The sequence below is a fragment of the Mauremys mutica genome, chromosome 2, assembly GCF_020497125.1.
Source record: "Mauremys mutica isolate MM-2020 ecotype Southern chromosome 2, ASM2049712v1, whole genome shotgun sequence".
Classification (NCBI taxonomy): Eukaryota; Metazoa; Chordata; order Testudines; family Geoemydidae; genus Mauremys; species Mauremys mutica.
The window spans coordinates 292359846-292383339 of record NC_059073.1 but is presented as its reverse complement, the minus strand read 5'-3'; the positions used below and the strand labels follow the sequence as shown (position 1 = coordinate 292383339).

General features: G+C 58.5%; 2 protein-coding genes across 4 annotated transcripts in view; one reads left to right on the top strand and one right to left on the bottom strand.

Annotated features, from left to right (window-relative positions):
- Positions 1 to 3005, bottom strand: part of PTPN23 (protein tyrosine phosphatase non-receptor type 23) — a 48341-nt gene extending 45336 nt beyond the window's left edge. For 2 of the 3 annotated variants that reach the window (XM_045004516.1, XM_045004517.1), the window contains exon 1: positions 2808 to 3005. In XM_045004516.1, coding sequence (XP_044860451.1) covers positions 2808 to 2891 — 84 coding nt within the window. In that variant the 5' untranslated portion in view covers positions 2892 to 3005. Of the gene's footprint in view, positions 1 to 1309; positions 1505 to 2807 lie in introns of all 3 variants that reach the window. The other variant, XM_045004518.1, reaches the window with a different exon arrangement.
- A 13917-nt stretch (positions 3006 to 16922) lies between these two features.
- On the top strand, positions 16923 to 19235 carry LOC123362788 (cyclin-dependent kinase 5 activator 1-like). The gene has a single exon (XM_045003270.1). The coding sequence runs from the start codon at positions 17333 to 17335 to the stop codon at positions 18275 to 18277; it is 945 nt and encodes a 314-aa protein (XP_044859205.1). The 5' UTR covers positions 16923 to 17332; the 3' UTR covers positions 18278 to 19235.
- Positions 19236 to 23494: the final 4259 nt, after the last annotated feature.

The following is a 23494-nucleotide window of genomic DNA, read 5'->3' as shown; positions in this document are numbered from 1 at the left end:
TCTACCAAAACCCGTGTCGCTGTGTAGGAGGACAGGTGCCCTTCTGCCCCAAAAAGCAACAAGAATTTTGCCCATTGTACAAAAATAATATGAATTAGTACTAACCGAACACTTCTCAAAGATGGGCAAGTATTTTCTTTTACCAAAGCTAATACAAAATGGGCACGTATCATACTTGACACAGATGGAAAAACAGTGGGATCCAAGGGACACAGCCCACTTGAAATCAACTTGTTTATTCTTAAACTAGCTAAAGACAGTTTCAGACACAACCCCTTACCCCGACTGCCCAGGGCCAATTTTTGTTTTACATTCACCTTCCCCCCCCACCCCCTTTTTGCTGTGTGAAAGGCCGACAGACTGAGCAACTGACCCGCACTATCCGAGAAACAATGAAACTGACCTTGAACAAACTGCTGTCAAAGTCACAGAGACCAACCTTTCAGTTCTAGACTCTTAGCCCTTGTTGGTAACAATGGTAGTAAAACATCCCCAGACAGAAGAGCGATATTTAAGACGGTATCTTTCGCCGGGACTTAACACAGAGGAACTCAGCGACCAAGTCTCCTATCTGCAAGCCCCTGCTTTATAACACTGCCTCTCCTTTGCCATAGCACAGGATTTTACAGCAGCAGAGAGTTCTCAGGTAGCCTCTAGTTTCCAAAGACATGAGACTGAGGGGTACAGCTGCCCCTTTGCTCTTTTCTCTACTTTCTTAGGGTTTGATTCAAACTCCCTTAAAGCCAACGGAAAACCTCCCGCTGGTTTCATCATTGGCTTTGACAGACACTGGATTGCATCCTTTTAAATAAACATTATTGAGACCATCTCAAAATGCCTAGATTAAATAACTTATTGATTACAGTGAGATGGGCAGGACGGCTCACGCTTGTCTACATTTCAAAATTAGGTTGTCATAGCTGTGTCCCTCAGGGATGTGAACACACACACGCGCCCCCCGCGACGTAGTTCTGCCAACCAAACCCGCAGCGTGGATGCAGCTATGCCAACAGACGAGGGCTTTGTCGAGGTAGCGAATGTCCTTTGGAGTGGTGATGTTCCTACACTGGCAGAAAAACTCCTGCTGGTGTAGGCTGTCTACACCCTAAGGGGCTATGGAGTGAAGACACCCTCAGTTTGGACCAACTGGGCATCGAACTCTAGCAAGTGAGGGTCCGTGTTATGGAAACCCTCCCACGGGAGGTCTGCTCAAGCCCCTTGAGGGCACGAAGCAGGAGCAACCCTGCTTTGACTGGCTTTTCCAGAACCATTTGGGGCTCCCTCCTGGGGGGATTTCTGCCCCTCCTACCTCCTTTGGAATCATCTCTTTGCATCACTTGGGACTTTAGCCCATTTGCTGGTGGGACAGTTCCCCTTGAAGGTCAGTACGTCTCCCATTTGCTCCTCTCTGACAGTACGTTTGATCTGGTTGGGTCTCTTGACCATTGACATCTGGTACTTTGGCTTTACTGAACAGGGCTGAGCGATCCCAATGAAAAGCAACCTACAAATGGATTAAATGAATACTGCACTCTCAGAAAGTCACTGGGTCCAGACACATGGGAATGATGTAAACTCTCTTCCTCATTTTAAAACCCATGGGAAGCAAACACCCAAGTAAGACTCTCAATCTAGCGTAGGTACCAAACCGGGCTTTAGATCCAGATTTACCAGCATTCCATAAGGCCCCGGGGCCATCTCGCTGCCAGTGAGAATTACTCCCACCAGAAATAACAAGCCACAGAACAAAACCCACTCCAAGCTGGACTCGGCATCTTCCCGGGGCCTCCTCTCACCACTGCTGTCTCTCCCAGCATGTGCAGCAATGGGGTACGCTGTGTCACCGGATGGATCCCGAGGTGCAGAGGCGAGGGGAGAGAGGAGGGAGGATGTGGCAATGGGATGAGTGGGGTCCGAGGAAAGTCACGTGCCGTGGGGACACTATTTGCCCTTGCCAAGCCTCACTCAGAATGAGCCAAGCTCTTCAGGCAGGTTTTTAAATCTCTCCCTCTCATGACAAACAGTGGTTCAATGAGACAAGAGACACTTCACTCCTTTCAAACTCTCCCAGCTCTCAGACTTGGGGCAGGGAGGGGTGGGGGTACCAGCAAATGCAGCCCCACCCTCTACCTCCTCAGGAGCATCTTCACTGAACCAGGACTCGCAATGGGTGCAGCTTCCAGTCGCGTGGGGCCGGGGGGATAATGAGCGTCCGTGGGCCCAGAGCACTCGCTAACAAGGCCAGGCCAGCTGCCCTGGGCATGGGGGGGCATCTCCAGGCTGGGGGAAGGGGGGGGGTATGGACTGATGTGTCACTGTGGGGATGGCAGGGACAGACTCAGGCCCAGCCCCACCACACACACTTACCCCACAGTTACCAGTAACCACCCCCGGGACGATCTGCCAGAGCAAGGCCCCCCCCACCGAGCTACTCCCCCTCCCCCCACTCACATACCAATCCCCCGCCCTCCCCATCAACAAGTCTCTCCCTCTTCCCACCCACCCAACGGGGCCCCCCCACACACCCCTGCCCCTCCCCCCGCCCAACGCCCCCCACACACCCCTCTGCCCCTCCCCCCGCCCAACGCCCCCCACACACCCCTGCCCCTCCCCCCGCCCAACGCCCCCCACACACCCCTGCCCCTCCCCCCGCCCAACGCCCCCCCACACACACCTGCCCCCTCGCCCAACGGCTCCCCCCACAAACCCCTGCCCCTCCCCCAACGGCCCCTCCCCAAACACCGGCCCCCCCCCGCCCAGCGGCCCCCCCCCGCCCAGCGGCCCCCGGGGGCTCCCTCCCCCCTCACCTTCTTCACGGCCTGGTTGAAGCCGAACTCCCCGGCCTCCTTGAGGTCCAGCCAGATCATGGGCATGCGGGGCACGGCCTCCATCCCGGCCGCTCCGCCGGCGCCGCTCCGCGCCCGGAACGCAGCAGGCCCGGAGCCTCCCTAGTCCCCGCCCCCGGCCCGCCGCGCAGCCTCACCGGAAACCGCCCTCCGGAAGTCGCCGCGGCGCCCGATGGGAAATGGAGTCCTGACTCCCCTGCGGCTGGGGGCGGGGCACGGGCTCCTCCCCTGGGGCCCCTCCCTTCCTGCTGGGGGCGGGGCACAGGCTCCTCCCCTGGGGCCCCTCCCTCGCTGCTGGGGGGCGGGGCACGGGCTCCTCCCCTGGGGCCCCTCCCCTGCTCCTGGGGGGCGGGGCACAGGCTCCTCCCCTAGGGCCCCTCCCCTGCTCCTGGGGGGCGGGGCACAGGCTCCTCCCCTAGGGCCCCTCCCTTCCTGCTGGGGGGCGGGGCACGGGCTCCTCCCCTAGGGCCCCTCCCTCGCTGCTGGGGGGCGGGGCACAGGCTCCTCCCCTGGGGCCCCTCCCTCGCTGCAGGGGGGCGGGGCACAGGCTCCTCCCCTGCTCCTGGGGGGGGAGGTGCACAAGCGGGCTCCTTCCATCCTTGAGGGTGTCACTAAGGAACCCACTCCCCATTCTCCGCCCCTCGCTCCCCCCCCCTTGTACTGCTGCATTGCTCCATGCTGGGGCCAAGAGCCGCCTGCCCTGCAGCGTGTCCAGCTGTGGGCTCAGGGGCCTGGCGTTCAGCCCCCGCCATTCCCCTGTTAAACCGTAGCACATCACAGCAGCGCATGGGCTAGAGCCCGGCTCAGCGCCAAGGTCTGTAATGATCCGGGATGGGAAACGACCCCCGCAGCCTCCCACCCTGGGCTCGGACCCAGCCAAGATCAGTTGTGAGCGGAAGCTCTGCCGTCGGGTATATACTAGGTGTCCCGTGTGGCACAAGGGCAGCGGGGCTCACGCCCAATCCCAGCGGGCAGGTCTCCATGTAACAAACCCCCCTGCAACTGGGAGGCCCCGGACTGAATGAATCTGGGGGCTCTGTCACCCATGCAGGCGGGCGCCGCAGGCCCCGGCTGAGACACACTGGCAGGGCACGGGGTGTGGGAAGATCGCCCAGCTACTGCCCGTGCTTGTGCTGTAGCAGCTCAGTGGATAACGGCAGATGTCAGACTCCAGGACTGTCCAGCTGTCACTTTTATCCAGCGTCAAAATTCACGCGACAAGAATCACCTTTATGATAATTTCACAGATACATTTTGCATTGGAAACCAGGCCCCCATTAATCCTCCAATAAAAAGCAACGGACAGACAGGGACAGAGTGGGGGGGGGGGACATAACATTGCTGCTCAAATACAGGATCTGCTACTTTTCAATAGATGCAACCGGCGAACATGTGGCTGTAGTGAGGTCTGGCCCCTCTGATCCCTTGACCCATCGTGTGCCGGACACAGCACGCCTGTGGCTCATACCACCACCTCGTGGAGAAGGTGCATAGGAAGCACCTGCGTAAAGATGGCTGGATAACCTTGGGGCTGGCACTGGGGCCTGATGAGACCAGAGAGCTTCACTCAGACTCCCCTGTACTGAGCTAAAAGATCTCAGCTAAACCAACGCATTTCTTTGCCTGCTGCCAACAAGCCAGGGGCTGAGAGCAGTGGGGGAGGTTGGAGGGGGTTGAAGGGGACAGCTCCGTTCAGCCGCTGGCCAGTAAATCGTTATATTCTGTGCCCTTCTGTCCCAAGCAGAGAGTCTTGTCCATTAGTGAACATTCCCAGGCCAGGCCCAGCCCAGGCGCTTGCAGACAGCACACACTGGCAGCGGCCACATGCTCCAGACCCAGAGGGGGCTGAGCTGAGCTGACCCTAGATTTCATGGGGGGCTCATGTGAAGAAACCAACTTCCTGATGCCCCCCCACTCCTGGCTGTATCCTGTCTCCGCACCTCGATTCCCTCCCACACCAGAGCAGGTGTGACTCCAACCCAAATGCAGGGGAGACCCTAGACATGTGGGAGGCGGCCCTTGGATAGTGGGGGGTTGAAGGGGATCATCTAGCCCAGGGGTCCCAAATGTGCAGATCTTGGGGCAGCTGCCCCTGCAAAGGAAGAGAGACACATGAGCAGCAGTGGAAGAGCGGGAATGTAGAAATCACCATGCTGATCCAGCTGGTCCAGTAGCCAGTCTCTGGCCGTGAATGATACCAGCTGCTTTGCAGGCAAGCGCCGGGAACTCCCATCTTGGACAGACATGCAGTAAAATCCCCCCTGGGGAGATCTCTTCCTATCCCCAGACTTGTGCCCTGAAGCAAGGAGCCCATGATATAGAGAAAGGCCTTTTGGGAATGCTTCTACGCTCTTGACCTCCATGATATCTTGTGGCCATGAGTTCCACTGGCTAATCCCAGCTTTAACTGTGACATCCATTGATTGCTTTGGGTGTCCCCTTTAACTTGCAGCAGGAGAGGATCAAGCTTTCCTGACTGACCAGCTGAGGATCAGCTTCTGGCCAACCCTCTCCATACCCTGCTTTGTTTGATATCTCTAGTGCATCCCCTCTCTCAGCTGGAGTCAGCCCACCCCAGGAAGGGTGTGAGACCCCAGAGGCGATACAGGTGGGGAGAGGGCTGCTCCCACAATGTGCCTCACAGCGGACCCACAGGGACCATCTGGTGGGTGGTGGGAGAGGTCAGTCATGGTAGCCCATTCAGTCCTTGGCCTCTCTGCTAAGTCTGCCGACAAGGGGACTCATCCGTGGCAGCTGCTGTTGAGTGTGAGTGTGTCCCCAGGTGATGGGCTAAGACCCATTTCACAGAAGCCATCAACCAGTCCTAATTTCCAATCACCTCGGACCTAGCATGGCTCTGAGCCCGTGCTGGGGAGATCTGCAGCCTGTGCCTGTCCCCTGGCCCATCCGACCCCCTGTGGGCGTGATCCCAGGCCCCCTGCATCTCTCAGCCCCCTCCTCTCCGCTCCCCTTCTCCTTCACTCTCTCTACCCTCGGACAACGGGCTCCCGGAGCTGGGGGCCAGACGTGGAGGCCGGAGGCATCTGAGGCTTCCCTGGCGCCGAGGCGTTTGTGAATTATTGATCTCATCGCTGCGGAACATGAACATGCCGGGGGAGGACCGAGCTCAGTGCCGCCCCCGCAGCCTGACTCCCCACTCTGTTCCCATGGCAACCGAAGAGGAGGCGGAGGAGAGGAAGAGGAGCAGCTTGGGAAGTCCCTCCCGAGATTAACCCTTTCATCCCTACAGGGACCGACACCAGGGTGCTGGGCACATCTGACTTAGGGAGATGGGGATGGGTGCTTGAGCAGATGGACATGAGCCTTAAGGAAGCGGGGCGGTTGAGGGAGGGGTGATGAGGGACACAGCGCCATCCAGAGGTAGGATTGGCTGGGATCTGGATTTTCCAAGCCCAGCTGTGGTTCCAGTATGGATCCCATTTCTTCTGGCCGCTCAAGGGCCCCGTCCCATTGGAGACGAACCCAAGCATGGCAGTGGTGGCCCTGGATAGAAGACAGAGACGGGGGAGGGGGGTGTCAGCTCAGCTGTGTTTGGAGGGTAACACCTGGACACGATTCACTTCTCCATCTGCCCAGATAGGCCCTGATCACCTGCAGCCGGAGGGGCTGCACGCTCCAGCCCCTGGCCCAGAGGATGGCAGGAAGATGGGGGGAAGTGTGAGAAGGAAGAGAGTCTCAGAGGATGGCTGGGGGCAGAAATGGAGAAGGCAGATAATGGTTTTAATCATAGTCTCTCTCTCTCCTGGCTTAGGCTGGGGTTGGCACCTGGGTGATGCCCTCTCTGAGATCTGGGGTCACTCTGCTATGGTGTCTAGATGTTTAGCCTGTGCCCATGATGGCATCTGCCCATTGCCATAGTATTGGAGCAAGTGGGAGGAGCTGTGATGGTGGGAGGAGCTTGGGAGAGTACCACTGCCTATATTAGCCCAATTTGCTGTAGATCAGCCTAGATTTCCCTGTGACAAGGGGCCAGGCCTGAGGAAAGAGATTGGAGTGGAGTGGAGGAGGAGACGAGGGATAAACAGACCAGGAAAAGGACGGGGGAGTAGAGGGAAGAGTTGGAGATGGAGAATAAGAAAGTGGGATCCAAGAGGAGAGAGGGAGAGTGGAGGAACCAGAGGGTTGAAGGGGGAGCATTTGCAGGTGGGAAACCAGGCCTCTTTCACTGTTCCAGCTGCTAGTGTGTGTTTGTGCAGGCCCATGGGTGGGTTTCTGCACCCCCCTCCCTGTGGCAGGAGGCCTGTTGGTGCTTAGAAGCATGGTGTGCATGCACATACGTGTGTGTGACTCTGTAGTTGTGTATGTGTGTGTAAGTGTGCTTGCAGTTGTGTGCCCTCGCAGATGTTCTTGCATGCAGCCACAAACACAGCTGGAAAGGCAGATCTCAGTTTGTGAGGCATTCTTGTCTGTATCCCTGTATATGCATGGGTGTGTAGCAGCCCGTATGCAACATGTGCGTGTGCCTGTGTATGCCCCCATGTGCGTGTGTATGTCTGGTGGCTTATGCACATGAGCCCTGTGTGACGTGATGCCCTGATTTATGGGGAGTGGGGATGGGGACTTATCTGGGTGCATGAAGGTTCCTAACTCTGCTCATCTCTAAAGTGACCTGCAAAGGAAAACCCAAACCACCAAGATTTGTGCCTCTGGGGGCCTTTCAAAAACCAGATTTTTTTTCTTTTAACCAGAGCTAGTAGAGCTCTGAGGCCTTCGCATCTGTTTCTGCTGGAGGACTCCTTAGAGAACTACAGACCTCGACTGGATGCCGGCTCAGCGAGGGGCCAACTTTCACAAAGAGGAGTTCTCTCCCAAGCGGTTGTTGGGTGTTTGAGTTAAATGGGCACCAAAAACCAACCCGAGGCCAGAGCTGGACTCAGAATCCCTTCTGAAACTCGGGTTTCAGCTTCCTGTAGATCCTGATCGTTCCTCAGTCACCCCAGGGAAGCAGACACTTTTCATGTGAACACAAGCTGACTCCCCCGCCCGCTCCCAACAACCTTCACCTGAAGTAAGAGCAGCGCCCCCTATCTTTCCCCATTGGCAAATGGCTTTTATGAGTTCGGCGGCCTGCTGTGCACTAAACTCAAGTGACCAGCAGGTGGCGCCAAGGTTTTTGGCTCCAGCCCTGCTCAGACACATTACACAGGGCAAAGGGGGGGGGTGGGTTGGTGGGGGAGGGGGGGGCTTTTTTCATGGCACCCAGCACCACAAACAGTCCCCACCCTAGGCTATGAGCAGACCCTGCCGGCTGTGCTTTGCCCTGGGGGTGGGGGTGAGTGTGTAGCAGAGAGGCCCCAAGTTCAAGATGCCGTCCCATGGGGCCCCAGACAGCAGCATCACTGGGATGGCTGTGGGGGGTAGGAGCCTCTCTCTTGGCAGCAGCAGGAGTTATGGGGTGCGCCGTGACTTGGGCGTCTGCTCCCGCCATGACGCTCTCTCCCTGTTGTGCAGGCCTGGGAGCAGCGGCACGGAGCTCAGAGCTGAAGGAAGTGAGTGCTGGAGGGGGCACCGAGCCAGCCTCTGGACAGATTTGCACTGGAGGGGCCGGTCACTCCCGCTAGGTGTCCAGGGAGGGAGTGATGGGGGGGGGGGTGTCTCTCTCCTGGGCAGGCCTGACGGGAGCAGGCAGGATTCTCTTGCTCTCCTAGTGCTGGTGGGTTTATCAATCTCCCTCGCTTGAAAGGGTCACATTCCCCCTGGGAGACACTGGCTTCGTCCCCAGCCTGGGGAGTATCAACCACCCCAAATTCCTCTTTTCCCCTCGGCTCCTGGCTCTGATTGTTGCCCAAACGCCCACAAACAGAAAATCAAAAATTTCCAGGTGGGGGTTCCCACTCAGCCACAAGGCGCTGGGCTTCCCAGGCGGCCTCTTCCTGCCCTTGGGCTCCTAGGACCACCCCCTTCCTGCAGCCTCATGTCTCCCAGCTGCCTCCGAGCCTTGTGGAGGCTGCAGGAAGAGCTGCTGGGAGTGACGCTGCTTACACAAGGACTCACCTCCCGCAGGGTCATGCTGGGCCACTGTGCTGGCTGGCCTCTGGTTCCTGGCAGGGCGCGGAGGAGCAGCGGTTGGGGCATCACAGAGGGATGAGTCTCCGCGGTTGGGATGAGCCGCCGAGAGCTCACAATCTGCAACCACTGCTGGCTCCCCGGTCATGGCCGGACCAACACCCTGGATCTCTGAGCTGTTCGCCTCCATCTTCTGGCGCTGCTGTCAGGCTCGTGCACCCTCAGGGAGTGCCGCTCTGTCGGGGACCCAGCCCTTCATGTCTGCTGGGCTGTCCTGCTCCCAGGGGCCAGGGCTGAACGGAGGGGCCCAAGGCAGGGACTCTGGGACCCCCATGCCCAATGTCACCAGGCCGCCTTGGTGTGGCCGTGTTGGTCCCAGGATATTAGACACCTAAGGGGGGTGAGCTCCTAGCTGTTATTAGCCCAACGTCTGTTACTGATGCTGCCTCACCCACCAGGTGACTGGGTCACCTTCACGCCCCACCCCCTTTGCCAAAGCATTTGCCCATCCCCGAGGGGAGCTGGCACCATGCTCAGTGAGAGGCGCCGAAGGGTGAAGCAAAGAGCAGGCCAGAGACTTGCCCGTCAGCTGGGCCGATCCCGTGGTTGTTATTAACCCAACGCCAAAGCGGAGATTTTCTCCAGGGATTCTACCCGATCCCTGCTCTGTCTCTCTTTATCCCACACTGCTCCCCTAGGACTGGCATTTCCCCCAGTCGGTGGCTGCCCCTTTTCCCCTCCCCAGGGATGTTTTTCCCCCCACAGCTGATCATTCCAGCCAGCTGGCCTGGTGCTCCAGCTGTGGCACCTCCCTGATGCACCAGGGTGCCCCAAGCGCGCACCCATCTGCACGGGGCTGTCTCTGCCTAGCACACGCATTTGGCCGGTCACACCGCGGGTGGGTGCCTCTGCTCTTCCATCTCCACGCACACACATGGGAGGGAACAAAACACGTCCCACCAGCCTGGAGAGGAGAGTGAGGAAGCGAGGTCCTCGCCTCAGGGCTTGTTTACACACAGGGAGGCAAAACCTGCTCTCTCCTCTTGCCAGTGAGCTGAACCAAGCCTGGGCCAGTCACCCCTGACCAGCTAACACACGGAGGGGGAAGGGACCAGACCCCGAGCTGCACAGTTTGGACTGGGGTTCTCCAGGGCTCGGATCCAGGCCTCTCTGTGCTGATGGGAGCTGGGAGGGTTCTGCAGCTCAGGACCGACCCATTCCCCAGCCCAGCCACACTCGGACCATTCTCAACCCTGCCCCACCATGCAAATGAGAAGTACGATACCAGCCCGTTTCCATGTAGCACATGTACAGAGAAACCCGACCACCAGGCAGAACTGCAGGGCGGGGGCTTGGCTTGGACACTGCAGAGCACGAGGGAGGTTGGGTGACTGAGAAGAGAAGCATCGTTAGCCTCTCTTTACAGATGGGGAAACTGAGGCAGAGAGCGGGGCTGTCACTTGCAGCGGGCCCAGGGCAGAGCAGGGCATAGAACCATGTCTCCCAAGTCCCATGTCAGTGCTTTATCCACTAGGCCAAGTCCCCTCTGGTATTTCATGGATTTGTGACTGGCTCACTAGGTCCCCACGGTGAGCCTGGGTGCTGGGCCCTAGTGTGTCACCACTGCTTGCCTCCCATTGGGTAATGAGCATTCACTGCTACAGGCAGCGTTATTGGTGCACGCCCCAGCCCTGGGGAATCGCAGCGCGAAGCCCAAGGCTCATTGTGCAGTGCACCGGCTGGCGGGCTCTGACGAGGCCGAACCCGTCCGTCCGTAAGTAGGAGAGTCACCCCCTGAAGTCAGCGCGAGTTAAAACTGCACCCTCCAGCCCGGGGCTTCTTGTTCCAGCTGGAGCTGTGTGGGTCTGCATGTAGCATACCACTTGTGTAACGTGTGTGTGTCTACTGCTGCCCCCTGCTGGATGGGACCAGACCTGCTGCTCAAGTGCTGGTGATTATGTCCTCCTCTGCTGGCAGGCCTGAAAAGAAGATGCTAATCAATAAATAAATGGAGATATGCCTCTCTCATAGAGCTGGAAGGGACCCTGAAAGGCCATCAAGCCAAGCCCAGCCCAGCCCCCTGCCTTCACTAGCCAGACCAAGTACTGATTTTTGCCCCAGATCTCTAAGTAGCCTCCTCAAGAATTGAGCTCATAACCCTGGGTTTAGGAGGCTAATGCTCAAACCACTGAGCTATCCCTCCCCTCAAAAGGCAGAGTGGGTTGCTGCATAGGGGCTTGATTTTCCATTCTGACACAGCCACATCCCACCATTGACTTCAGGGGAGTCCCATTGGCAACCCTGGGGTCAGAGAATGAAGAATTAGCCCCCTCCACTTCTCCTCCTTGCACGGCTCTCACTCGACACCAGGTCACGCTCTCCCCTAGCGCTTACCCCCGGGTCCCATCCCCCCTGTTTGCTTGGGGCTCTATTTTTGGGCTCTGTAAGAAGTTTATTCTGGTGTTTGTGCAGGCAGCTTCCCCATCTCACCTTCATCTCCACAGACAAAGGCTGCCCCAGAATAGAAAGCCAGCAGCAGGCAGGAGCCTATTTTTACTGAGGTTGAGACAAAAATGTTAATTGCTTGTTTTTTCCCCCCCCAGCCCTCCCCCCCACCCCGTTTAGCCCCTCCCCAGTGGCTTGTCCCTCCAGCCCTGAGTCTGACGGGCTCTGGAACTGACCGGTGAAGTGTGCGTCCAGCAGCGGGTTAAAGGGCATTGGGTGGATGAATCAGCGGTGCCCACCTAGAGCTGCCTTGGCGAAGCGCTCCTGCTTCGGCAGGCCTGACTCAGAGCTGACTCTGCCCTGACTGAAGTTCACCGGGCGGGAGGATCACGCGGCAGCCTGGCGTGCACGGGGGTGTCCCGGGGCCGCCCCTTCGGGGAGGTCACGACCTTCCCCATTTCATGCAAGCTGGGCACAGGCTCCTGGCACAGTGCCGATGTGGCCCTCGACAGGGCACCCCTGCCGTGCACCAGCCGATGGGCCCCTACCCGAGAGGGAGCTGCAGGGAGTAACCTGAGCCGAACGCCCTTTCCTCAGCCTCATGCTGGCGCTTAACAGAGGCCCCAAACCTGGGGGCAGGGACAAGGCAGTTCAGGCCACACCCCTTTACTCTTTGCCACCTTAGCCCCGCCCACAGCTCACCTGGCTGCTCCTGCCGTAAGGACCAGCATCTTCCAGCAGCAGCTTTCCATGAGGGACCCAGCGCTCAGCACCCCCACTAGGCAGTTTCCCCGGCTCCCTTCTTTGGGGCTGGGGGCAGGGTGGGAAAGCGGCCCTGTGGGGATACTGGCTCCAGGGGGTGAGCCCGGCAGGTCCCACACTGGATCGGTTTGCTCAGTGTGCCACATAAGAACAGCCGGACTGGGTCAGACCAGTGATGTATCTAGCCCCAGTGCCCTGCCTCTGACAGTGACCAATGCCAGGTGCTTCAGGGGGAAGGAACAGAACAGGGAAATGGATTGAGTGAGCCATCCCGTCGTCCAGTCCCAGCTTCTAGCAGTTAGAGGTTTAGGGACACCCAGAGCCTGGGCTTGTGTCTGTGACCACCTTAGCTAATAGCCATTGATGGACCTGGCCTCTGTGATCTTATCTCATTCTTTTTTGAACCCTGTTGTAGTCTTGGCCTTCACGACATGGCCTGGCGACGAGTTCCACAGGCTGACTGTGTGTTGTGTGAAGAAATACTTCCTTTGGTTTGTTTTAACCCTGCTGCCTATTCATTTCATTGGGAGGCCCCTCGTTCTTGTGTTATGTGAAGGGGTAAACAACACTTCCTTATTCACTGTCCCCACATCATTCTTGATTTTATAGACCTCGATCATATCCCCCCTTAGTCGTCTCTTTTCTAAGCAGAACAGTCGCAGGCTTTTAAATCTTTCCTCATATGGAAGCTGTTCTATACCTTTAAGCATTTTTGCTGCCCTTCTCTGTACCTTTTCCAAATCCAATGTATCTTTTTTGAGATGGGGTGACCAGAACCGCATGCTGTATTCAAGACGTGGGTGTACCGTTGATTTATATAGAGGCAATATGATATTTACTGTCTTATTATCTATCCCTTTCCTGATGGTTCCTAACATTCAGTTTGCTGTTTTGACTGCCGCAGCGCATTGAGGGGATGTTTTCAGAGAACTATCCACAGTGACTCCAAGTTCTCGCTCTTGAGTGGTAACAGCTAATTTAGACCCCATCGGTTTGTATGTATAGTTGGGATTATGTTCTCCAGGGTGCATCACTTTGCCTTTATCAACACTGATTTTCATCTGCCATTTTCTTGCCTAGTCACCCAGTCGTTTGAGCTCCTTTTCTGACTCTCTGCAGCTTGCTTTGGACTTAACCATCTTGAATAATTTTAAGTCATCTGCAAAACTTTGCCGCCTCACTGTTTACCCCTTTTCCCAGATCATTTATGAATATGTTGACCAGCCCCGGACCCTGTACAGACCCCTGGGTGGCTCCACTATTTATCGCTCTCCACTGTGAAAACTGACCATTTATTCCTGCCCTTTGTTCCCTGACTTTTAACCAGTTACTGATCCAGGAGAGAACCGTCCCTCTTATTCGATGACTGCGTACTTTGCCTAAGAGCCTTTGGTGAGGGACTTGTCAAAGGGTTTCTGAAAGTTCAAGTGCACTGTATCATCTGGATCCCCCTTGTCCACGTGTTTGTTGACACTCTACAAAAATTCAAATAGATTGGTGAGGGGTGAGTTCCCTTTACAAAACCTGTGTTGACTCTTCCCCAACAAATCGTGTTCATCTATGTGTCTGGTAATTCTGTTCTTTACTATAGTTTCAATCAGTTTGCCCGGTACTGAAGTCAGACTTACCGGCCTGTAATTGCCAGGATCGCCTCTAGAGCCTTTTAAAAAAAGCGGCATCACATTAGCTACTCTGAAGTTATCTGGTACAGAAGCTGGTGTAAATGATAGGTTACATACCACAGTTAGTAGTTCTGCAATTTCACATTTGAGTTCCTTCAGAACTCTTGGGTGATACCAACTGGTCCTGGGGACGGTTTAATTTCTCAATTTGTTCCAAAACCTCCTCTGTTGACACCTCAATCTGGGACAATAATCAGATTTGTCACCTAAATAGAATGGCTCAGGTGTGGGAATCCCCCTCACATCCTCTGCCGTGAAGACAGATGCCTGATTGAGAAGAGAGCTCACCCACTGATCAGTGCTCGTGGGGGAGAGACTGAGCTTCCCTTTGATGCTATTAACCAGCGCAGTATGGCCCACTTCACAATTCAAAGATCAGGAGTCAGACCCAGAGCTCAGGAGCCTGGCCCCCAGGGGAGGAGAGCTGTTTAAAGATCATGGTGCTGGTTTTTGATCTCTTGATTTTGGAATTACCCAAATGCCATGTGCATTGCGGGGGGCAGCCACAGGGCTGTCAACACTCCCACATGTACAGAGCAGGGTGGTTCTGGCCCCACTCAGCGTTCTCTCTCTCTCTCAGGGAATGCCTGATGTTGCAGAGTCCCCCCTACGTTCTTATTAATGTATTTGTGCCCCATCTGCCTAACCCACAGCCAATCAATTCATCATGCACCCCTGTGACAAAGTGGGAATGTTTTCTCTGAATACTGTGTGTGCCTCAGTTTCCCCTGTGTGGTACTCAAGTATCTTTTCTAGATGGTAGGATAAGAGTGTGTGATTGTTAAAGTGACCCCTAGAGGAGGCTGCAGAGAACCACCAACACTCTGTAGCCGGCTACCTGGTGGCCGGGCTCCCTTCTCTGCAAGAATCAGCCACACTTATTCCACCACCTAGATACTTGAGTAATACGTAGGGGAAACTGAGGCACGCACAGTGTTCAGAGAAAACATTAAGAACATTCCCACTTCGTCCCCACCCCCAAGCCCTGCACCAGTTCTACCCCACATCTGCGCCCCCCCAGAGCCCTGCAACTAATTATGCATTCCCAGCCCCCACATCAATTCTGCCCTCCCACGTTTGCCCTCTCCCCCCCGCCACGTGTGCTCCTGCTTCTCCAGCACCTCTCGGGGTTCTCCACTCCCCTCTCCCTTCCCAGGCCTGGCCTTGCAGGGATGGAGGGGGAGGGGCAGACAGACCATCTCTCACAGGATGGGCGGAGGGAGCAGAGTTGCCCTGAGCTTTTGGGCTCTTTCTGCTCCCTCTTCCCCTCCCCCAAAACTCCGCTTGGCTCCTGAGGGGAGAGGAAAGAGCTCTGCTTGCCTCCTGCAGCAGCCCTGATCGGTTGCTCTTCCCTTGGAGGTGGGGCATTAGGGAAGGCAGCCAATCGGAGGGGCGCCGGTTTCCACCAGGCCGGGCTGAAATTGCTGCGAGAGCTCACGGGGCAGCGAATGGTGGAAGCCTGAGAGTCGGCACCTCTGCAAACGCGGGGGCAACGTGGGGTCCCCTCTGCCCCGATGGGGCAGGCGTGGCCCGGCAGAGACCTCCGGACTCGTGGGGAGCCCGGCTGTCTCCGGCTGCAGCTGGGATTTGAGACCAGCCTGGCTCACGCCCTGGCCCACAACGGCAGTGGGAGTGACAGGGGCTAAGGAAGCAGCAACTGGGGCTCATGACTCAGGGTGTCAGTTCACTGCAGGGGGGGCGTCCCGCCCCCACGGTGCACACGGGGCGGCCGATCCTCCGAACCTTGGGCAGAGGCACGATCACGGGCCTAGCCCGGCCAGTCTGCGATGGCAAATCCTCTGGCCTTTAACCCCCTTCCCCACCCCACCCACTTCCCAGGGCACAGGGGGCTGGATGAGCCTGGCCCAGGGACAGCTGCATTCCTGCAGAACCTGAGGGGGGTGGGGGGTGATCCGGCCAAGCAGGGAAGGCAAAACAGCCACCTCTCCTGCGGCGCTGACAGTGCTGGTCCCCTCCAGCCCCAGAAAGGGGGGGAGGGGCTGAGAGGACACAGAAGGGGCAGTGGCTCCACACTGGGCCCTGCCTGCTCGTTCGCACCCCTCGCTCCTGGCCCGTTCCCAACCTCTGCCCCTGGAGGCCCTGCAGACCTGGTATCCCATGGCAGCCCGCAGGATCCCCCGTCCAGCAGGTGCCCGCAGATCCGGCAGCGTGTCAAACCCTGCGGAGAACACCTCCCCCATGCACCCCCCTCCATTGCCACTGACCCCAGCCCAGCCCGGGCTGCAGGTGTTCGCACCCCTCCCCCAAAGCCTGGTAGAGCCCTGATCCTACTAGTGCTTGGGGGGTGCAGCCTGTCCAGGGCTGCTGGCCAAGGGGGGCATATTGGCGGGTACCCCAACTGGAAGCTGTTCTACCCAGCCTGGATTCAACCCCCCCGCCCCGCAATGCCCATCTCGTGGGGCGGGGGGGCCCGTCTGTCTGTCTGTCTGCCCGGTAAAGTCTATTCCAGCGGCCCGGCCATAGGGGGAGCAAGAGCCCCACACAGCCCGGCGCCCCGCCTGCCCCACCGCGCTAGGATGCCTGCGGGGGGACGTGGCTGCTAAGGACCAGCCCTCGGTCCCTCCTCCTGCGCTTCCAGCGGCTCAGATGCTGCAGGTCTCCCCGGGCAGCGCCGCGCCGGGCCGGGCCCCGCAGAGAGCCGCCGCGGCTGGGGACGGGGGGGTCGCCGGCCCCCCGGGAGAGCAGAGCGGGCTGGATTCGCGGGGGATCCGCGGGCGCATCTTCCCTGGGCCGGCTCCCGAGCATCTCCCCGCCGGGGGACCCGAGACCGCGGCGGGAGGGGGTCGCCGCCCGCCCCCGATCCAGCCACCCCCGCAGCGGGGGGCTCTGAGTGCAGAGAGGGGGGGCCCCGCCCGCAGCCTCTAGGCCGGGGTGGGGGGCGCGGCTGCCGCCCAGGTAGCGCCATCGCCAGCAGCCGCCGGCTCCCTGCGGCCGGTGCCAGCCCGGAGCGGAGCCCGGACCCGTCCTCGCAGCGCCGCACGGCGGCTCGTCCCAGCCCATGGCCCGGGGGCTGCAGCCGCCGGCGATCCGGGAGCAGCCCTGAGCCTCGCCCGGCTCCCTGCCTTGGTCCCGGCGGCGGGACGCGAACCTGTGCCGGAGCCCGCCCCCCGCCAGCGGGCCTGGCCGGCGACTGGATTCGATGGAGCTCGGCGCGGCTGGCGGCAGCATCCTCCTGCCGGCTGGGCTCGAGCCGGCTGCTGAGTCGCCTGCCCGCGCTGGCCATGCAAGACTGAGCGCTAATCGCCTGCACGGGAGCGCTCGGCGAGCCTGCTAATTGAGTACCCGCGCGTGCCAGGCTGCTAATTGCAGGCACAGGACCGCCATGCAACGCTGCTAATGAACGGTGCGTTCGCGACTGCCCCATTGCAGGCTGTCCGCTGCCCTGCCAGGCTGCTGGGGAACGGCCTCCCTGCCAGGCGGCACATGAGTTGCAGGGTTGCTGATTAGCTGCATGCAGGGATTTGCACTGGCAGCCCCGTTGCTTTAACTGCCTGGCTGCATCCTAGACCCCCCCCCCGTTGGCTCATCCCTCTCCCTGCCTCCCTCAGCATGGGCACCGTGCTGTCCCTCTCGCCGGGCTCCCGCAAGGCCAGCCTGTACGAGGAGGGCTCCTCCGGCTCGCTGGCGCACTACCCGGGCGTGCCGGGCGCCAAGGGCAGCGGGCAGAAGGCCGACAAGAACCTCAAGCGCCACTCCATGTTCATCCCGGCCTTGACCTGGAAGCGGCTGGTGGCCTCCACCAAGAAGAAAGGCTCCCGGGGCGGGGGGAAGGGGCCCGCCCACAATAACAACAACCACCACCCCCACGCCAAGGAGGTGGCCCTCCTCAACCACGAGAACGTCAAGAAGTCGCTGTCCTGCGCCAACCTCGCCAGCTACGACGGGGGCGGGCCGCCCCTGGCACCGCTCAGCGCCACGCGCATCTCCACCACCTCCGTCTCCTCCCTCAAGCCGGGCGCCTGCCTGGGCGGGGGCAGCTCGGCCTCCCCGCGGCGCGTGGTCGTCCAGGCCTCCACCAGCGAGCTGCTCAAGTGCCTGGGCGAATTCCTCTGCCGCCGGTGCTACCGCCTCAAGCACCTGTCGCCCACGGAGCCCATCCTGTGGGTGCGCAGCGTGGACCGCTCGCTGCTGCTGCAGGGCTGGCAGGACCAGGCCTTCATCACCCCGGTCAACGTGGTCTTCGTCTACCTGCTGTGCCGGGAGGTGATCGACGGGGATTCGGTCTCCAGCGAGCACAACCTGCAGGCGGCGCTGCTCACCTGCCTCTATCTGTCCTACTCCTACATGGGCAACGAGATCTCCTACCCGCTCAAGCCCTTCCTGGTGGAGGCGGCGAAGGACGCCTTCTGGGACCGGTGCCTTCGCATCATCAGCGCCATGAGCGGCAAGATGCTGCGGATCAACGCGGACCCCCACTACTTCACCCAGGTCTTCGCCGACCTCAAAAACGAAGGCAGCACCCGCGAGGACTTTGCTCGCGTCCTGGACCGGTGACTGGCTCAGGGCATTAAGGACCAACTGGCCCCCTCCCCACCAACCTCATGTGCAGCGCAGCCCTCGCCTTGCTGTGACCTTTAACGACCAGCTTGCAGCGAGCCAGGGATTTTCCTCTGGCTCGCCTGGGCCAGATCTCCCCCGAGCCAGGCCAGACTCATGCAAACACTTACAAGAACTCTGGCTTGGCTGCCCCTCCCCCCGTGCCATGAGCCAACAACGGGGGGTGTCTGTGTGCAGTGTGGGGGAGGCAGCCTTCAGCTCCGGAGTCTGTGTCAGAGACAGACCAGGAGCAGCCAAAGGCCAAGAGTTTGATTCCCTTTTAATAGGCCAAGAAGTGCCTGTAGGTTCCCTCCTCCCCCTCCCCACCCCACCCCCCAGTGCCATGTTCCTGGCTTGTTAATTTCTTCTTCTTTTGGGTTTGCTTGAGCTGCATTGCAAAGCGATGGGGAAAATTCCAGGGAGGCTCTAAAATAGCCACGTGATGCGCGCTTTAGTTTCGGCCGGTGATGTGCTTGTACAGGTGAATTCTCCTTTCGGACTAGCCCTGTCTTGCTTAGAAAACCTCCCGCCCCCTCCTTGCCAGACGCCGGTGCATTGTACAGTCTGTTAGTGCCAGTCACACCAGAGCCTTCCTCTCTGTGCCTGCCTGACCTCTGCAGCCGGGAATCGGCGCTGGCTGGTGGCTCTGTCCGATGCCTGGGCCAGGTAGCTGATGTCCCCTGGTAAGGAATCACCAGGTGCGTGGGGGTGCGGAGGAAGTGGGCCCAGGCTGTAGATGGAGGGTACTGGTAGCTGGACTGGCCTCTGCATGCTTTGATTGTCCTGGGCGTGAGGAGCCAGGGCTGGAAGTGTTTGAACAGGCCGTGGCTGCCCCTGTCTTTTGAAGCAGCCAGGTCCCCGAGGTGTTGTGTGATGTGAGCAGGGGATGGAGGAGCTGAGAGATGGCTGGCTGGGGGTGGGGGTGAGGGGCAGGGCTGGCAGGTGGGACAGGGGCAGGGCTGACCGGCAGGGGTGCTGCAAGCCTGCGCACTACTGGTATCGTTTGTGAGTTTCCTGCCCCCGTCCCCTGGCAGGTCCCTTCAGGGTGCGAGTGACCCCTGGACCCCTTTACTCCCTGATCCCCGCCAGGGTCCCCATGAATCTTGCTCCCCTGGTGTTACATTGACTAAATCTCATTTGAAAAGTCTCCTGTACCCCACGAAGCGTGAGGGGTGGGTTCGGCACCTGGTGTCTCTCTCTGCTTGCCTGTCCCATTGCTAGTCTGGCTGCAGGACTGGGGGATGTGCTCCCCCCCCCTCGCTGTCTGGGGCTGCTCCAGCCTTGGGCCCAGCCCCCTCGTTTGCCCCCAGCCTGGCTAATTCAGCCCCACCTGGCAGGGCCCCTGCAGCGTGCCCACTCTGAAGAGGGTTTGCAGATAGGATCTAGGGAGAGGGTGCACAGGATCTGCTGCAGGGATGGTGCTGGGGGGTAGAATGGCTGGAGGAGTGATGGGTCCGGGCCATTCCAGAGGAGGGTGTCCCCATAAGCAGGGGGGTGTAACCGAAATGCACTGCAGGGGATGGGGGGTGCGGATATCGGGGACGCTCTTCCTGCAAGGCACAGTGGATTGTGGGTCACCATTATGAATTCGCACTTCGCATGCTCTACCAGCACTCATGACTCTTCCCAGCCCCCCACCCCTCCGGGGAGGGAGGCCAGTATTACCCCCCCCACACTTTATAGATTGGGAAACTGAGGCACAGAGCCAGCAAGTCGCTTGCCTGAGGCCGCAGAGGGAATTACTGTCAGAACTGGGAGGCTTTTCATCCTGCAGGCAGAGCACTGACCTACAGCCCTGGCTACAGGGAAACCCTGAGGCTAGGTGCTCAGATACTGCAGCGACCAGGCAGCCGCATACCTGTCTAGCTCGGAGGCCTGTTGCTTGGGTCACTTGGAGCTGGACTGGGGTGCAGGGGACAATCCTGCATGGCAGGGTGCAGGCTGGGAGGTCTGATAGGTCTCCTCCATCTCCAGCACCTGGGCTTGCAGCTGGAGGCCGTGCCCAGGACACGGAATGAGGTAGCTGACAAACGCATGCAGAGCGATGGGCAGGGAAACCCCGGGGAGGCTACCAGACCCCGCGCATCAGGATTTCCTGTGGAGGCGCCGGCCTGCTGGTGAAAACTGTCAGGCGCCTCCAGAGGTCCGGGGGCTCATCCCACTCAGCCGTGCGTTGGGTGGGGAGGCCGTGCTGCCCTCTCGCGGGAGCTCGGGGTGCTGCAGGGGTGCACCGGTGGCCTTCGCCATGGTGTGCGGGGCGGTGCCCCTGGTTCATTGACGCTCTGCACACGGTAGATACAGCCGCGGTCAGGTTTTATAACCAGCCTGGTTGGGGAGTTCTGGGCCGTAGCGATAAGCCCGGGGGTAAACGGCACCTCGTTCTTCTACTCTGGCTCATCAGAAACGTTTCCTGGGTGCCCTGCGCTAGGCCCGATGCAGGCTCAGCTGGGTCCCAGCCAGGTTAGCTCTGAGGCCCTTAACAGCGTCCCCAAGGCAGAGTTCTGCTCCCAGGATCTGGCCCTTACAGGAGACAGGAAGCCCTTCGTGGACTCTTTCTTGCTCCCCCTTAAAGGGGCCCTGCAAAGAAATGGGGCTTGTGCCTTTTGCTGTTCCCTTTATGATGGGCAGATGAGGGCTGAGACCTGGGACCCATAAAAAGGGGTCGGTTTTTACCTGAGCTAGTCAGGATGTGGCTCTATGGCAGCTTCAGCCCTAACAAAACGAGCTCCAGCCGTGCGGGGAAGGGCCTGTTTTCAACCCTTTTGGTTGTGCTGACAGCTGTTAACGCCAATGCCCAATGAACGTCGGGGAGAAAGGCCATCTTTGTTAAAGAGTCACCTGTTCAAGGTGGGAGCTATCGCTGGCAGCCAGGGACTCCTCCGGCAAACCCCAGGGGGCTCCAGACCCGACTCCTCGCAATTTGTACCGGGACAAAAATCAGAGTCAAAATATCCCCCAAGCTCAGGCTTCTCTTTGTGCATCAACGTGGCCGAGCAAGGGCACAATCCCAGACAAGTCACCGTCAGGCCAAAGGCCCCTTCACAGCAGTGAGGCGGTTCAGACCTTCCCGAGCGCCCCGACGGCATTCCCGGGCCCTGCACCTCTCCGGGGCGCTTGGCGGCTTTGCTTGCGTGCAGAGATACGTTATTTATAGGCAGGGTATATAAAGTCACTTTATATACACACCCAGCCCGACTGTATCATAGCTAGACGTATATTTTTATATGAGAGAGTATCAGTAACTAACATGGGGATGGGCCCAAATGACTTGTTGCTTTTTTTAATTAAACGATCAACTCCACGACTAGAGAAGCTTAGGTCGTGTCACCCAGCCCCTCCCCAAGCGACCCTAAAATCGGGACCGTCGGCGAAATCCACGCCAGTTGCTGCTAAACCAGCATCCACCGCCATCCTTTCCTCCCTCCCTCCCCGACGTCCCCTGGCCCCCGGTGGATATGCTGTTGTGTAAATAGCCCTGTTGTGTATAAAGCGTCGCGAACGGGTACGTGACGATTGTGCATGTAAAGATGATTTATTTAATTTGTCGCTCTCTTTCTCTTTCCATTTGTGGAGCTGTTTTTCAGCAGTGAGTTTCTTATTTAAAACTGGGAGGGGGGGATCCCCCCCAGCCAAACACGCCGCTCTGGATTTTCTTCCAGACGGGGAGGACATTAAAGCGCATTCCTCAGATCAGGACTGATGCATTTTCACTGGAACTGGACTCTGCTTATTTTTAATATTTGTTGCATTTCTTCTTTGGAACCACTATTTATTTGGGTGGAGCTGTCCAGCCTCCTCCTTCCCTCCCCCGCCCCCAAAGACGCCCATGAGCTGAGGGGCTTTGGGGGGTGATTCCGGACAGAAACGTGTCCCTCAGTCCCTGTACCAGGGCGTGGCTACAAAGGCCAAAGAACCATGAGACTGCAGTGGGAGGTTTCACCTTGCAATCTGGCGATGCTCCCGACAGACGTAGGGGCCTTCGCTTTCATGCCCCTCCCAGTGCGGAATGAAGATATTTAAAGCAAAAACTCTTCCCTTCCCCTCAGCCCCGGAGGTGTTTGAAATCTGTTTGTAATATTTACTATCTCCGACTTGCCTACGTGTCCGATTTCTAAATGTGTCATTGCTGGGAGCGAGCCGCCCCCCCCCAGGTGCTCCAGGGACGGAGCCTTGTCACAGGGTGCCGGGAGCGGTGGGGTCAGATATGTTCTGCTGATGACTGTGGCACTTTATGCAAAATAAAATGGGGGAAAAACCATGCGAACTACAAAGTCGTCTACTTAATGAAACGAGAGCGAGCGCCTGGGCTAGCTGGGGCCGAAGCGCGCAGGCCGGACTTTCACGCCATCCTGGGAAGCTGCGACGCTGAAAAAAAGATCTGGGGGTGGGGGTGGATAATGAGCTGGACATGTGATGCTGTGGGCAAAACAGCTAATGTGATCCTGAGATGCCTAACAGGGGAATCTCGAGTGGGAGCAGAGAGGTTATTGCCCGGGCGTATTGGGCACTGGTGTGACCGCTGCTGGAATACAGTTCTGGTGCCCACAACTCCAGACGGGTGCTGAGAAACGGGAGCGGGGTCAGAGAAGAGGCATGAGTGGATTAGAAAACCTGCCTTAGAGAGAGACCCAAGGAGCTCAATCTATTTAGTTTAACGAGAGGGTTAAGGGGTGACTCCATCACAGTCTCTAAGTATCTACCTGGGGAACAAACATTTAATAACGGGCTCTTCAGTCTAGCAGAGGAAGGTCTGTCCCAGTCCGATGGCTGGAAGTTGAAGCTAGACAAATGTACATTTTTAACAGAGTCATTAACCACTGGAGCAATGTACCAAGGGGCGGGGTGGATTCTGCATCCCTGCCTATTTTAAACCCAAGAAGGGATGTTTTCTGAATGATTGTGGGGCAGGTCTCTGGCCTGGGCTAGCCAGGAGGTCAGAGCAGATGATCACCATGGTCCCTTCTGGCCTTGGGATCGACGAGACAGGGACGGGCACTATCAAAACGCACCTATAGCAACGTGGGCCTGGCTACTCCATTCTGCCGAGGGTATCGCATTTCTGCCATAGCATATCGTATTGAGTGTATGGAACGGCTTCCTTCATACCTGCCCCCCAGGCCTGCCAGTGGAGTGCAGGGATCAGGGGGCACTCCTGCCATGGGTTGGACTGACAAA